Here is a 16,447-nt window from a genome sequence, read left to right as displayed (position 1 = left end):
CCTATTCCCACCAAACTGCTGACCACCCAACTTCCCTCCCTGGCCCCCATGTTCGCTGATATTGTTAATAATTCCCTCTCCTCAGGTACTGTCCCTCTGCCCTACAAATCTGCCATCATCACCCACCTCCTCAAAAACCCACCCTTGACCCCTCTGTTCTTGCAAACTACTGCCCCCTCTCCAACCTCTCTTTCCTCTCTAAAGTCCTTCAACATGTTGTCACCTCCCAAATCCGTGCCCATCTTTCCCACAACGCCATGTTTGAATCCTTCCAATCAGGTTTCTGCCCCTGCCACAGTACTGAAATGGCCCTTATCAAAGTCACAAATGACATCCTATGTGACTGTGATGATGGTAAACTATTCCTCCTCATCCTTCTCGACCTGTATTCACCCTTTGACACGGTTGACCACACCGTCCTCCTCCAATGCCTCTCCTCCGTCATCCAGCTGAGTGGAACTACACTCGCCTGGTTCCATTCTTATCTATCCAGTCATAGCCAGTGAATCACTTGCAATGGCTTCTCTTCCCATTCCCGCACCGTTACTTCTGGAGTCCCGCAAGTCCTATTTCTCATCCACGTGTTGCCCCTCGGCGACATCATCCAAAAACACATCAGATTCCACATGTACACTGATGACACCCAGCTCTACCTCACAACCACCTCCCTCGACCCCTCCACTGTCTCTGATTTGTCACACTGCTTATCCGACATCCAGTACTGGATGAGCAGAGATTTCGACCAACAAAATATTGGGAAGACTAAAGCCATTGTCTTCGATCCCCGCCACAAGCTCTGTTCCCTAGCCACTGACTCCATCCCTTTCCTTTACCATTGTCTCATACTGAACCAGACCGTTCGCAACCTTGGCATCCTATTTGACCCTGAGATAAGCTTCCGACCACATATCCACTCCATCACCAAGACCACCTACTTCCACCTCTGTAACATCTCCCATCTCCACCTTGCCTCAGCTCATTTGCTGCTGAAATCCTTATCCATGCCTTTGTTACTTCTGGACTTGACTATTCCAATGCTCTCCTGGCTGGCCTCCCATCTTCCACCCTCCATAAACTTGAGCTCATCCAAAACACCGCTGCCGGTATCCTTACTCACACCATGTCCCGGTCACCCATCACCCCTGTGCTTGCTGACCTACATTGGATCCTGGCAACGCCACAATTTTAAAATTCTCATCCTTGTGCGGAGGTTAGTAAATCACTTGTTATTAAGAAAATTAAAACATAAAATATCAATGGAGCACCTAAGGCAGATGAAGTACTTACTGAAGACTATTTTTTCTCTATTGGTTTTATGAAAAAGTAGATGTGAGCTAACAGGTGGGCAAGTCTGTAGAAAATGTAACAGAATTTTTAGTCTTTAGTACTGCTACCCTGAGTCTTACTCCTAAATGAAAATAATCCCCTCAAAAGTTTTCTGTTTTAGGACTGTTACGGCCTTGCTAAAGCCAACCAACGAAGCATGTACAGAATTGCGCAGGGAGCATAAAATAAAACTTATGGTTACAACTCACAGTCAGATTTGTGAATTATTACAAATTAAGAGCAAGGTTTTAAAGATCCAGCACAGCACTGACAGGCGTGAATAGTGAAGTGGAGTTTTCATTCCCGCAGTGTGGAGGTAGCAGCCATTGTCATTTATTTCATAGTACAAGAGGATCTTGAAGAGAGGGCAGCCCATGAGCATCGGAGGCGCACCACTTACAGAAGCAACTACCCGAGGTAACGGGTCTCTCACAACAGGGGCAGCTATCCTGCCTTCAAAGTGGACCAGTGTATGATGAGACTCAGGCTGAGCAGAGATGTGATTGAGGTGTGCCATCTGGTCCATGATGACTATAGGGAAGGTCAACCATCCGCACTGCACTACCAGTGGCCCTAAAGGTCACCACTGCACAGGGTTCTTCCAAGCAAAAGTGTAGCTATGTGGTCCTCTGCTGCATTAAGGAAGTAACTCAAGCCCTGTTTTGTCACACACACTTATATACAATTTAGCAGGGACCAGTAGCGGAGGCATCTGCTATTTTACCACATTTGCCAAGGTACAAGACATCATTAACTATATGTAGGTAGCCATCCACATGCCTATCAAAAGCCCTATAGCATATCTAAATAGGAAAGGCAATTATTCCATCAAGGCTGAGGGAATAGCAGTGGTGGGTGACTGTTAAGGCACTGGCAAGCTACTTCGCCCATTGCCCCTGTGCTCACTGACCTACATTGGCTAACAGTCCATCATTGCCTTGATTTTAAAATTCTCATCCTTGTGTTCAAATTTCCCCCATGGCCTCACCTACCCATTTCTCTGTAACCTCCTCCAGCCCTGCAACCCTCCAAGAACTCTGCATTCTTCCAACTCTGGCCTCTTGTGTATCCCCACTCCCTTCGCCTCATCATTGGCAGCTATGCCTTCATCTTTGGAATTCCCTCCCTAAACCTCTTTGCTTCTCCACCCCACTCTCCTCTTTTAAGACCCTCCTTAAAACCTACCTCTTTAACCAAGATTTTAGTCAGCCATCCTAATATACCCTCCTTTGGCTCAGTCAATTTGTGTCTGATAACCCTCCTGTGAAGCGCCTTGAGACATTTTCTTATGTTAAAGGCGCCATATAAATGCAAGTTGTTGTTGTGATTCAGAAAGCCCACTTCTTTCAAAGAATCATAGAATGGTTACAGCACTGAAGGAGGCCATTCGGACGATCGAGCCTATGCTGGCTCTTTGTAAGAGCAATCCAGTTAGTCCCATTCCCCTGCTCTTTCCCTGTAGCCCTGCAAATTTTTTCCTTCAAGTATTTATCCAATTTCTTTTTTGAAAGCCATGATTGAATCTGCTTCCACCACCCTTTCAGGCAGTGCATTCCTGATCATAACTGCTCACTATTTACTTTATCTAAACTCTTCATGATTTTGAACACTTCTATCAAATCTCCTCTTAACCTTCTCTGCTCAAAGGAGAACCCCAGCTTCTCCAGTCTATCCACGTAACTGAAGTCCCTCATCCTTGGAACCATTCTAGTTAATCTTTTCTGCACCTTCTCTAAGGTCTTCACATCCTTCCTAAAGTGCAGTGCCCAGAATTGGACACAATACTCCAGTGTGGCCGAGCAGTGTTTTATAAAGGTTCAACAAAACTTTCTTGCTTTTTAACCGCTTCCTCAACCTGTCCTGCCACCTCAAAGATTTGTGCACATATACCTCCAGGTCTCTCTGTTCCTGCACCCCCTTTAGAATTGTACCATATAATTTATATTGCATCTCCTCATTCTTCCTGACAAAATGTATCACTTCGCACTTCTCTGTGTCAAATTTCATCTGCCATGGGTCCACCCATTCCACCAGCCTGTCTGTGTCCTCTTGAAGTCTATTACTATCCTCCTCACTGTTTACTACACTTCCAAGATTTGTGTCATCTGCAAATTTTGAATTTGTGCCCTGTACACCAAACACAAGTCATTAATATATATCAAGAAAAAGCAATGGTCCTAGTATCGACCCCTGGGGAACAACACTCTATGCCTTCCTCCAGTCCGAAAAATAACCGTTCACCACTACTCTCTGTTTCCTGTCACTTAGCCAATTTTGCATCCATGCTGCCGCAGCCCCTTTTATTCCATGGGCTTCAATTTTGCTGACAAGCCTATTATGTGGCATTTTATCAAATGCCTTTTGAAAGTCCATTTACACTACATCAACCGTATTGTCCTCACCAACCCTCTCTGTTACCTTGTCAAAAAGCTCAATCAAGTTAGTTAAACACGATTTGCCTTTAACAAATCCGTGCTGGCTTTCCTTTATTAATCCACACTTGTCCAAGTGACTGTTAATTTTGTCCCGGATTATTGTTTCTAAAAGCTTCCTCGCCACTGAGGTTAAACTGACTGGCCTGTAGTTGCCGGGTTTACCCTTACAACCTTTGTAACATTTGCAATTCTCCAGCCCTTGGTAAAGACAGATGCAAAGTATTCATTTAGCTCCTCAGCCATGCCCTCTGCCTCCATGCATAGATCTCCTTTTTGATCCCTAATCGGCCCCACCCCTGCTGTTACTACTGATTATTATTTATATGCCTACAGAAGATTTTTGGATTCCCTTTTATGTTCGCCGCCAGTCTATTTTCATATTCTCTCTTTGCTCCTTTTATTTCCTTTTTCACTTTGCCTCTGCACTTTCTATATTCAGCCTGGTTCTAACTTGTATTTTCAACCTGACAAATGTCATACGCCCCCTTTGTATGCTTCATCTGACTCTCTATCTCTTTCGTCGTTCAGCGAGCTCTGGCTTTAGTTGGCCTACCTTTCCCCCTCTTGGGAATTTACCTAGGCTGTGCCTGAACCATCTCTTTATAGGCCGCCTATTGTTCGATTACAGTTTTGCCTGCAAATCTTTGATTCCAATTTACCTGGGCCAGATCTGTTCTCAACCCACTGAAATTGGCCCTCCTCCAATTAAGTATTTTTACTCTAGATTGCTTCTTGTCCTTTTCCATAACTAATCTAAACCTTATGATATTATGATCACTGTTCCCTAAATGCTCCCCCACTAACACTTGCTCCACTTGACCCACTTCATTTCCCAGAACTAGATCCAGCAATGCCTCCTTCCTCGTTGGGCCGGAAACATACGGATCAAGAAAGTTCTCCTGAACACACTTCAGAAATTCCTCCCCCTCTTTGCCCTTTACACTATTACTATCCCAGTCTATATTAGGATAGTTGGAAGTCCCCCATTATCACTACTCTATGGTTCTTGCACCTCTCTGTAATTTCTCTCCAAATTTGTTCCTCTATATCCTTCCCACTAGTTGGTGGCCTATAGAATACATCCAGTGGTGTAATGCCGCCTCTATTGTTTCTTAACTCTAACCAAATAGATTCAGTCCTTGACCCCTCAACTGTAGCGCCCATTGTTTCAGCGCTACCCAGCCTCTCCGACTTCCAAGATGGCAGCTTGGATGCGCATGCATGGTTCCAGCGCAATGAGCACCGGACACCATCTTGGTATAGCAGTTAATGCATAAGCAAATACCGAACGGCGGCTGCTTGTAAAGTAGGGAGAAAATGCATGCTATCAGTGTGCAACGCCGATTTAAGGTGATAGACACCATTTTGGACCTTAACACTCAACTCAATCTTAATCACGCACACCTGAACATGTATTCGAGTGCTTGGAGGACCCTCCACAGTGCTATTTAAAGGGACGATGCAGGTGCTGCAGGTTAGTTGCTGGATTATTGCTTCTGGCTGCTGGTGGAGTAGGAAGTGTTTTTTGAAGCGCCCTATACTTACTGAGACTTCCTAGACTAAATTTGAGAGTGGTTTGGCAGGTACCGCCTTATGGTGTGGAAAGTTACAACCGTGGTTGAATGACATTCCTGGCAACCATGGGTGGTCTGCTAGGGCTCCCGCTGGGCACTGCGCACGACTGGGAGCATGCAGAGAGGCCACGCACAGCAGGTCAAGCTGCGAGGAGAGGGAGGACGAGGAGGTGCAGGGTACTGAGCAGGAGGCCCTACCCAATGAAGGCCTTCCGGGACTAATTCTAACATGACCAAGGAGGATTGCATCCAACACCTGTGGTTCACTAAGGAAGCCGTGGCCGAAATCTGTCAACTGGTGCGGTCACAACTGCAGCCTCAGAGCAGGTCAAGGACAGCACTGCCTATGGCTGTGAAGGTTACCATGACGCTGAATTTCTACGGCTCAGAATCAGTATCAGTAATGGTGGCCACAAAACTACCGGATTGTCCTAAAAACCCATCTGGTTCACTAATGTCCTTTAGGGAAGAAAACCTGCTGTCCTTACCCGGTCTGGCCTATATGTGACTTCAGACCCACAGCAATGTGGTTGATTCTTAATCGCCCTCTGAAATGGCCTCGCAAGCCATCCAAGAGGGAAAAACCTACTTTACCTCGTCCTCACCAATCGACCTGTCGCAGATGCATCTCTCCATGACAGTATTGGTAGGAGTGATCACCGCACAGTGGATGATCCATCTCGGCCTCCTCCCAATATCCCCACCATCACAGAAGCCAGTCTTCTGCCAATTCGATTCACTCCATGTGATATCAACAAACGGCTGAGTGCACTGGATACAGCAAAAGCAATGGGCCCCTACAACATCCCGGCTGTAGTGCTGAAGTCTTGTGTTCCAGAACGAGCCGCGCCTCCAGCCAAACTGTTCAAGTACAGCTACAACACTTGCATCTACCCGACAATGTAGAAAATTGCCCAGGTATGTCCTGTCCTCAAAAAGCAGGACAAATCCAATCTGGCCAATTACCGCCCCATCAGTCCACTCTCAATCATCAGAAAAGTGATGGAAGGTTTCGTCAACAGTGCTGTCAAGCGGCACTTTCTTACTAATAACCTGCTCACCGATGCGCAGTTTGGGTTCCGCCAGGACCACTCGGCTCCAGACCTCATTACAGCCTTGGTCCGAACATGGACAAAAGAGCTGAATTCCAGAGGTGAGGTGAGACTGACTGTCCTTGACATCAAAGGCAGCGCTTGACCAAGTGAGGCACCAAGGAGCCCGAGTAAAATTGAAGTCAATGGGAATCAGGGGGAAAACTCTCCAGTGGCTGGAGTTATACCTAGCACAAAGGAAGATGGTAGTGGTTGTTGGAGGCCAATCATCTCAGCCCCAGGACATTGCTGCAGGGGTTCCTCAGGGCAGTGTCCTAGGCCCAATCATCTTCAGCTGCTTCATCAATGATCTTCCCTCCATTATAAGGTCAGAAATGGGGATGTTCGCTGATGATTGCACAGTGTTCAGATCCATTCGCAACCTCTCAGATAATGAAGCAGTCCATGCCCACATGCAGCAAGGAAACATCCAGGCTTGGGCTGATAAGTGGCAAGTAACATTCGTGCCAGACAAGTGCCAGGCAATGACCATCTCCAACAAGAGAAAGTCTAACCACCTCCCCTTGACATTCAATGGCATTACCATCGCCGAATCCCCCGCCATCAACATCCTGGGGGTCACCATTGACCAGAAACTTAACTGGACCAGCCACATAAATACTGTGGCTACAAGATCAGGTCAGAGGCTGGGTATTCTGTGGTGAGTGACTCACCTCCTGACTCCCCAAAGCCTTTCCACCATCTACAAGGCACAAGTCAGGAGTGTGATGGAATATTCTCCACTTGCCTGGATGAGAGCAGCTCCAACAACAGTCAAGAAGTTCAACACCATCCAGGACAAAGCAACTCGCTTGATTGGCACCCCATCTACCACCCTAAACATTCACTCCCTTCACTGGCACATTGTGGCTGCAGTGTGTACCATCCACAGGATGCACTGCAGCAACTCGCCAAGGCTTCTTCAACACCGGAAATCCATTTCCAGTTGTGTGCCACAGGGCTCAGTGTTGGGTCCCTTGCTGTTTGTGGTATATATTAATGATTTGGACTTGAATGTAGGAGGCATGATTGGCCAATTTGCAGACGACACAAAAATTGGCCGTGTAGTTGATAGTGAAGAGGATAGCTGTAGACTCCAAGAAGATATCAATGGGTTGGTGGAGTGGGCGGAAAAGTGGCAAATTGATTTCAACCCAGAGAAATGTGAGGTAATGCACTTAGGGAGAGCAAACGTTAAAAGGGAATACCCAGTAAACAGGAATGTATTGAGAGGGGTAGAGGAGTGAGAGACCTTGGAGTGCATGTGTACAGGTCCCTGAAGGTGGCAGTGCAGGTAGATAAGGTTGTGAAAAAGGCATACGGAATGCTCTCTGTTATTAGCCGAGGATTTGGAATACAAAAGCAGGGTTGTAATGATGGAACTGTATAAAACGCTTGTAAGGCCACAGCTGGAGTATTGTGCACAGTTCTGGTCACCACATTACAGGAAGGACGTAATTGCATTGGAGAGAGTGCAGAGAAGATTTACAAGAATGTTGCCAGGGCTTGAAAATTACAGCTACGAGAAGAGATTGGATAGGCTGGGGTTGTTTTCCTTGGAGCAGAGGAGGCTGAGGGGAGACTTGATTGAGGTGTACAAAATTATGAGGGCTCAGATAGAGTAGACAGGAAGTACCTGTTTCCCATAGCGGAGAGTTCAAGAACTAGAGGACATAGGTTTAAGCTGATTGGCGGAAGGATTAGAGGGGACATGAGGAGAAACTTTATTACCCAGAGGGTGGTGGGTGTATGGAATTCGCTGCCTGAATTGGTGATAGAGGCAGGGACCCTCAACTCTTTTAAAAAAGTACCTGGACCTGCACCTAAAGTGTTGTAAGCTGCAGGGCTATGGACCTGGTGCTGGAAGGTGGGATTAGAATGGGAACCTGGTTGTTCTTCGAGCCGGCATGGACATGATGGGCCGAATGGCCCCCTTCTGTGTTGTATCTTTTCTATGGTTCTATGGTTCTATGGACAGCACCTCCCAAACCCGCGACCTCTACCGCCTGGAAGGACAAGGGCAGCAGGCATATGGGAACAACACTACCTGCACATTCCCCTCCAAGTCACACACCATCCCAACTTGGAAATATATCGCCATTCCTTCATCGTCGCTGGGTCAAAATCCTGGAACTCCCTTCCTAACAGCACTGTGGGAGAACCTTCACCACACGGACTGCAGCGGTTCAAGGCGGTGGCTCACCACCACCTTCTCAAGCGCAATTAGGGATGGACAATAAATGCTGGCCTTGCCAGTGACGCCCACATCCCATGAACGAATAAAAAAAAAAATTTCAAGCCTCTGCTGGCAACATGTGCAACATCTAGCAGTATGCAGTGCACTGCTGCATAAGGGAGGTCACAGACACACTGTACCAGATGAGGAACAGATTCATCAGCTTCCCTCCTGACAGAGTCAAGCAGAACGAGCGAGCACAGGGGTTCACTCGCATTCCTGGCTTCCCCATGGTGCAGGGTGCCATTGACTGCACGCACATTGCCCTGCGTGTCCCACGTATCAACTCGGCCGTCGTCGTCAACCGAAAGGGCTTCCACTCCCTCAATGTGCAGCTGGTGTGTGACCACACGCATCAAATCATGGAGGTCGATGCCCGTTACCCTGGGAGCAATCACAACACTGTCATCATGCAGCAGTCCAACATGCCAAATATCTTTCGCCGACCTCGGCAAGTCAAAGGCTGGCTACTGGCAACAAGGGCAATCCCCTCATGCCGTGGCTCATGACTCCGGTCAGGAACCTATGCACACGTGCACAGCAGGCCGATAATGACAGCCATGCTGCCATACGCAACATCGTGGAACACACCATAGGGCTCCTCAAACAATACTTCCGTTGCCTGGATCGTTCTGGAGGAGCCCTGCAGTGCTTCCCTGAGTGGGTGGGAAGATTCATGGTGGTATGCTGCATACTGCACAACCTTGCCTTCATTAGGGACCAGCCCTTGCCACCGATGATCGGAGAAGACCCTGAGCCAGAGGTGGAGGAGGAGGAGAAAGAGGCTGAGGAGGAGGAGGAGGAAGAGGCTGAGGAGGAGGAGGGGGAAGAGCCGGAGGAGAAAGTGGAGGAAGATGCAAGAGTGCAACAGGGACCACACGCCTTGCCTGCAAAGGCTCTGTGTGCTCGCCTGATCTGTGCCCGCTATCAATAATGTCAACTACACCCCCCCAACTCACCAACAGTCCTACACTCCCCACCTGTCCACTCCCACATGACAATCAAATCGCCCTCCATCTGATTGCACATTAGTTTCCTCCTCAGCTCATCACACAAATAAATACCACCAACAAATGCAAATTCAAAGTCACATTTATCAATGAATAAATGAAATTATGCAAACTGAACAGAACTATTCACCTTTCTGCATTCCCTTAGTGTATATTGTCCGTGTGCCTTTACCTATCATAGTGCTCCTACGAGGTGCTTCTCCGGTGGTTGGAGCATGGGCGGCGGAAGGCTGCTGGCCAACAGTGGAAGAACGTGCAGATGGCCTTGGAGGATGACTTCGAGCAGTTCTGGGCCGGTGGGCCCGGTTTCAGATTGCACCATCTCGGCCTGAGCTGCAGCAGTCCGGCCTGGCTGACCAATAGGCAACAACAGGGGCACTGGCGGAGTGGCAGGGGTAGGAGCATGAATGCTGTCGTCCTGAGAGAGGTCAGCAGGTCCGACTGCCATGGCACCACTGCCACTCTCACGGAGCAGTGCCTCAGCAATCCTGGTGATCTGCTGGGGAATGGATTGCTGGAGTGCTGTGATGCCCTGGTAGCCCCGTTCCACAGTGGTCCCCAGAGCCATGATAGCAGCAGTCTGAGCTTCCATTGCAGCAGGCTGAGCAGCAACCGTAGCTTGCAGACCTTTGATGACATCAATTTGTTCTGCAATGGAAGCTGTGACATCGGTCATCAGACGCTGCATCATGGTGGGTTCCACAGGTGCACTGATGGAGGTGACCACCTGTTCCATGTTGGAAAGGATGGGCTCAAAGCTCTGCGCAAAGCCCTGTGCCAAGTTGGAGCTGGACTCCTCCATGTCCCTTCTCATTGTGTGCATGCTTTCTGGCAGGCTTTCCAGTGCCTCAAGCATTTGTTGGTGTACGCCCATCAGCCATCTTCTGTAGCCTGGCCCATCGAAGTCCTTATCTGATTCCTCTGCAGCAGAACTAGTGAGCAACCTCGCCCTCCGGCGAGCTGGCACCTGTGGTATCTGTTCCCTCCACCCCGGCTCCTGTTCACTTGTGCCCAGTGTCTCACCACGTGCAGATCCATCCTCTATCCAGTCTCTAAACAACGCGCAGTGTCAGTCTCTGAGCTGGTGGAAGCAAGTGTCAGATCGAGTGATGGTGTGCCTTCAGTGTCCTCCTCCTCCTCCTCCTCCTCGGACGGTGCCGCCGTGTGTTCTTGGGTATCTGCAATGACAAAGGGAAACAGGTTGAGTTGTGGAGCAGGGTGAGGAGCAAGTAAGACACGCAGGCCGACAGCATTTTCAGCACGAGTCAGAAAAGATGGAGATGTGGGAACCGAGAAGGAGTGTTAGATATGCAGTGACCCCCTTCATTGGGACCTTCAGCGCAGAATGTTGTCACGGCTGCAGCGATGGCCCACCCAACGATCCGAAGCACTGCTCTTCTAGGGGCGGTAAGGACGTGTAAGAGTCCCCATCCACCCCCAGTTCTCTCCTTCAGCCAGTTGTTATACGCCACCTTCCCCTGCAAGACAGAGGACAGTGTGCCAGTGAATATCCTGCAATGGTGTGTGGGTGATGTGCCTGTCGTGCTCGAATAACTGCCAGTGTGTGTAACCTGTGAGTGGTGGTCATGTGGCTTGCAAGTGTGGTACTATGTGCGGGTGAGATGCATAATGCCAAATGCAGCTTTGTGTATGGATGGGCAGCGTTTGTTGGTGGGTGGGTGACGGGGAGTGTGATACATGGAGCAGTGGTGCAGTTGGTTGGATGTGCCACTTGACACTTGTATTCACTCACCTTGACCACTCATGTCAAATCATTTAATTTCTTTCGACACTGCACCCACATACGTGGTGCCATGCTCCTGGCGTTTACTTCTTGTGCCACAGCCTGCCAATGCCTGCGGAGCTGCAGTCTGGAGGGTCTCCTGCCATCCTGCGGGTACATATTGGCCCTCCTTTCAACCACCCCTTCCACCAGGGCCTTCAGTGCATCATCGGAGAAGCATGGAGCCCTCTCTCGCACCAGTCCTGCCATCCTCGCGGCCATCCAACTGTGTACCTGCCATTTAAAATGTGCACCTGCATCTTTAAGAGGTGCAGGCTGCTGATGTCGGCACTGAGCACGCCCCATTTCCAACTTCCTCATTCTCTGTGCAGCCTCTCAGCAGCGCGGGTAGTGCTGGCTGCACGGAGATATCATGGTAATTAGCAGGCAGCACTAAGTTCACATGCTGCCTGCATTGGGGTCATCAGGCGCGAGGTACTAGCACATCACGCTACCTACGCCTGAAAATGGCCCCAATTTTTCCCCCATCCTCTCTCTCCAGCTCTGCAATATTCTCCTTAATCAATACTGCTATGCCCCCTCCTTTTATTCCTTCCCTAGCTTTCCTGAACTCCTCATATCCAGGAACATTTAGTTCCCAATCCTGCCCTTTTTTGAGCCAGGTCTCTGTCATCGTCACTACATCATATTCCCATGTGGATTTTTGGGCCTGCAGCTCACCAACCTCATTTACCATGCTTCGTGCATTTACTGCGTTTCATCTGTGACTAAGTCTGAGATGTCTGAATCAGTATCAAGAATGCCATTTGATCAAGTTGATGTGAGCACATTGCTTTCTGAGATGAGCTACAACCATTAATGCAGTGCTATGTTTTGGACAGGAATGGTCGTTCGCTTCATTATCACCATACTATTCCTATGTTTCTCCACACATGGCACTGCTGGAGGCTGTCTCCTCACAATGCTTACTGTACTGTCTGATTGTAGAACAATGGAACTCTATGTGATCTTGTGCTCTGATGATTGTATGTAAGTGTTGTCCAACTGAGTTGACTGGCAGAGGTCTGTTCTGCCACTAAGGTGTTTGCACTATTCATAAAGAATATGAAGAAAGTTAGTTCTAATATCAATGTAAAATTTTTATCATGACATAAATTATGTTAATAATCTTTTGCCCAGAAAATCAGCTGCACCTAAGATACCTAAGATATAAGTGGAATATCTGAGCCATTCATTTGATTGGTTGCAGTTTTTCTCAATTGCCTTTATAAACGGAGAGAAATGTTGCATTGTTTTCTTCTTGCACGTGTTACCTGTGATGATTTGCTTTCCCCAACAGATTAACTAATTAAGGAGAGTCCATGTCTGTAAAAGTTGTGTATGGTTTGTTAGAAAGGCTGTCTTGATGGGTCAAATAGTCTTTTCCCCTTCTATAATTTTGTATGTTTTTATGATGGACTATGAGGTACTGTAGGACAACCAATAATTTCTGTTGCTTTTGAGGGTGCACACAGTTGCCATGAAGCTTTTCAATGTAATATAAAATCTGCTGTATTAGTTGCACTCTCACCCAGATCTTTACAACCTCGTAACATGGAAGTGAAACTTGTGCAATGACTTAATTGAGAATTGACTGCCTGGAATGGGTAAGAAAACATAAAACTATACATCAAATACACGGAATGTTCTATTTCTGTGACATTTAGGATTGGATTTTCCTTCTGGCGGCGGGGTAGCGGTGGGGAAGGACTTCCACCAGCTCCTCTGATCTTGCTGCATCCCCGATCCGTCTTACTGGGTCAGCAGTCATTGGCCATGCAGGGTTGGCTTCCACTGCCAAGAGGAAGCCTGCCAGGGCCGAAGACGGAAATCAGGCAGGGATGCTGCTGCAACACCACAAGAGGTGGCGAGACACCTTAAACAGGCAGAAGTGCATTGAAGATGAAGGGAATTGCAGCTTTGTAGACCGAGGCAGAGACTGAGGCCTACAAAGGTAAGTGCACGAGGCCCAGATTGCCAGGATTGGAAGCCGCTACTTATGCCCCTTCCCTCCATTGGGGCCATTACCACTGCTACCCCTGGACTTACTGCCATCTTCCACCAAGTGGTCCTGGAGAGCAGCAGTAAGAGAGGTGGATGAGATAGAAAGCTGGGCCCTGCATCCCCATACTGGCATTTACATGCATTGGGCAGGAAAGGGGCAGCCAGTGGTGGTCCCAGCAGGAGCAGGAAATTGAAGTTGAGGAGGGAAGTTCCAATAGGCCTCACCCCATTTTCCCACCATTTCTGCCACTATCCCACCATGTTTGGGCCGAATATCAGAGGAACTTCTAGCTCTAGACATATGGGGCGGAAGTCAAATGAAATGGCCGCAAACTACTGGAACCCGGATATTCCTTACATGCACACTGCCAAAGGCCCCTCTGGAGTCCCCTCCCCCGAGCCCACAAACTTCAGCGGGGTCAACAGTGGAGACAATCCCAGCAATCGGGCCTCATGGATTTTCAGGGCTGATACGAATTGGTTAACAAGCTGTTACAGTTATGTAAAGTGGCCCACCATTAAATTATTTCAGCTGAAATAGAACCTCGATCGGTGTCGGCAAGTTGACATGGCTGAGTGGCATTTACGTTTCAGGGTCAATCTCTCCTCAGGAATGTTCGCTATGATCTAACACAGATTGACAATGTGTAATATACAGCATGCTACAAAGATTCACCGTGCATTTAGATGGTAAAACAGCTCTGGCCAGGTCACAACTGGAATACGTGGGAGCAGTCAGGACCTGGAGGGAATGTAAAGGAGTACGAGTAGGATGATCACTGGTGTCAGAGGGAAGAGCTATAAGAAATGACTTGATAAACTTCAGGAGTCTTCAGCCTCAAAAAAAGACATCTCAGAGGGAAGCTGGTAGAGTTGAAGTACTTAAATAATGGCCTGTGGGTCATATATGGCTCATGAGCGCTGTGAATCTGGCCCTGATGCTCCACTGACTCATCCTCCTACGGACTGTGCCTGAAATGGACAGCAATGGAAAATTCAAGAGCTATTCGGTAACTTAGTTTGGAGAGGGGAGGAGTGCTTTATGTATATTTTTTGAATTTAGTGTTTTGTATTGAAATTTTTAACATGTCATCCACAAGGCCCTGTGGTACGCTACTAGGTGGCCTCACTGAAACAAAATGTTCAAACACACCTTTGTAAAGGTGTATAAGATATTTAATGGGATAGATAAAATAAAATCAAAACAAGACTTTCAGATTTGCCAGGGCAGGAAGATAGGAAGGCATAGGTTCAGGGTTAGGAAGAAAAGGATGTCTTATGTGTTAGTTATAATAGTTAACATTAAAGGTTTCAGACTATTCCTGTGAATTTCTTGAACCCTTGAGAGAGATTTTTGGGGACAGAAAATTAGGAAAATTATTATTAACTCTACTTTTTGACTTGACTTAAACTAAAGGACTACACTCAGCCAATCAGTGCCTGCTTTTAAAAAAAACTGAAAGTTCATCTTTTCTCTTCAGAATGCTATTAGGATCTTCTCTTAGGAACAGGAGTAGGCCATTAAGCCCCACAAGCCTCTTCCGCCATTCAATGAGATCATGGTTGATCTTCTCTTTACTTATTACTTCATCACTTGATCCATCTCTCATATGTAGACACGGGTAGGCAGCAGTGAGCACTCTTTCATGTTATGTATATGCATGAACGATTCTAGTGAAAATGTGTCATTATCAAGCTATATTAAAGCACACTGTATATTAATTGCTTTTATTATTTTCTTATAGATCTCAAGATGCTTGTCTTGCTTTACCTAGCAGGCTTTGTGTATTGTACATCTGGCCAACCTCTTCTGAGCAAACACAAGGGAGAACGAAAATACACCAATAATTTTTCCAAATTAATATGTAGTGTACCTGGCTTACCAGGACCACCAGGGCCACCTGGAGCAAATGGAACCCCTGGGCCTCATGGACGCATCGGCCTTCCAGGCAGAGATGGGAGAGATGGCAGACCAGGTGAAAAGGGTGAGAAAGGGGCATCAGGTACAGCATTTATATTTATTTTTATGTTAGCTAGTGTAGCAATAAAGCTGTCTTATCGAATCAACCATATTAAAAATAATGATAAATGACATTTGCAATACATCAATCATAATACAGGTATTTGACATCTAAAGATGACAAGTGTCAATGGAAATCTGAAGGAAAATTTGTTAAATTCTGCTGAAATATTTTGTGAAATCTGTGGACAACTTTCACATACTTAATGATGTTTCCCATGAATCAAACCTATACCTAGCCTGTCAATGTTTCTAAAACAGTGTATTAAAATAAGCAGTAGGTTTATTAAGTAAACAGCAGCTTCAGCCATGGACTATCACATTTAATCAATCAGTGCAGTCATTCCAAGACACAAAATTTGGAAGTGTAGTGAACAGTGAGGAGGATAGTAATAGTCTTCAAGAGGACATAGATGGACAGGTGGAATGGGCGGACATATGGCAGATGAAATTTAACGCAGAGAAGTGCAAAGTGATACATTTTGGCAAGAAGAATGAGGAGAGGCAATATAAACTAAAGGGTACAATTCGAAAAGGGGTGCAGAAACAGAGACACCTGGGGTATATGTGCACAAATCTTTGAAGGTAGCAGGACAGGTTGCGAAAGCGGTTAAAAAAGCATATGGGATCCTGGGATTTATAAGTAGAGGCATAGGGCCCGATATTAGGAGGAGGCGGGTTGGCAGCGGGAGGTCGACTGGGCGCGCGGGTTTCCTGTTACAGACCTGCGCAGCGGGCGCACTGCGCACCCGCATCACAGGCTGTCAGCAGGAGGAGCCCTATTTAAAGGGGCAGTCCTCCAATGCTCCTCTTGCAGCAAAAAAACAATTTGGCAGCATGGAGCAGCCCAGAGGCAAGGCTGCTCCAAGGTTCTCAGACTCCTCACTCCAGGTGCTGTTCGATGGGGTCAGGAGGAGGAGGGAAACGTTTTTCCCAGCAGACGGGAGGAAGTGGCCTGCCTCTGCCAC

The 16,447-nt window shown here is 47.4% G+C and overlaps 1 protein-coding gene across 3 annotated transcripts in view; it reads left to right on the top strand.

Annotated features, from left to right (window-relative positions):
- The window catches only part of LOC137338829 (complement C1q tumor necrosis factor-related protein 7), a 47,317-nt gene that overhangs the window by 19,002 nt on the left and 11,868 nt on the right, over positions 1–16,447 (top strand). For all 3 annotated transcript variants that reach the window (XM_068001870.1, XM_068001851.1, XM_068001860.1), the window contains exon 2: positions 15,205–15,462. In XM_068001870.1, coding sequence (XP_067857971.1) covers positions 15,213–15,462 — 250 coding nt within the window. In that variant the 5' untranslated portion in view covers positions 15,205–15,212. The remainder of the gene's footprint in view (positions 1–15,204; positions 15,463–16,447) is intronic.

The sequence above is a fragment of the Heptranchias perlo genome, chromosome 1, assembly GCF_035084215.1.
Source record: "Heptranchias perlo isolate sHepPer1 chromosome 1, sHepPer1.hap1, whole genome shotgun sequence".
In the NCBI taxonomy this organism is placed as follows: Eukaryota; Metazoa; Chordata; class Chondrichthyes; order Hexanchiformes; family Hexanchidae; genus Heptranchias; species Heptranchias perlo.
The sequence above is the reverse complement of the archived record's forward strand: the minus strand, read 5'-3'. Positions and strand labels throughout refer to the sequence as shown.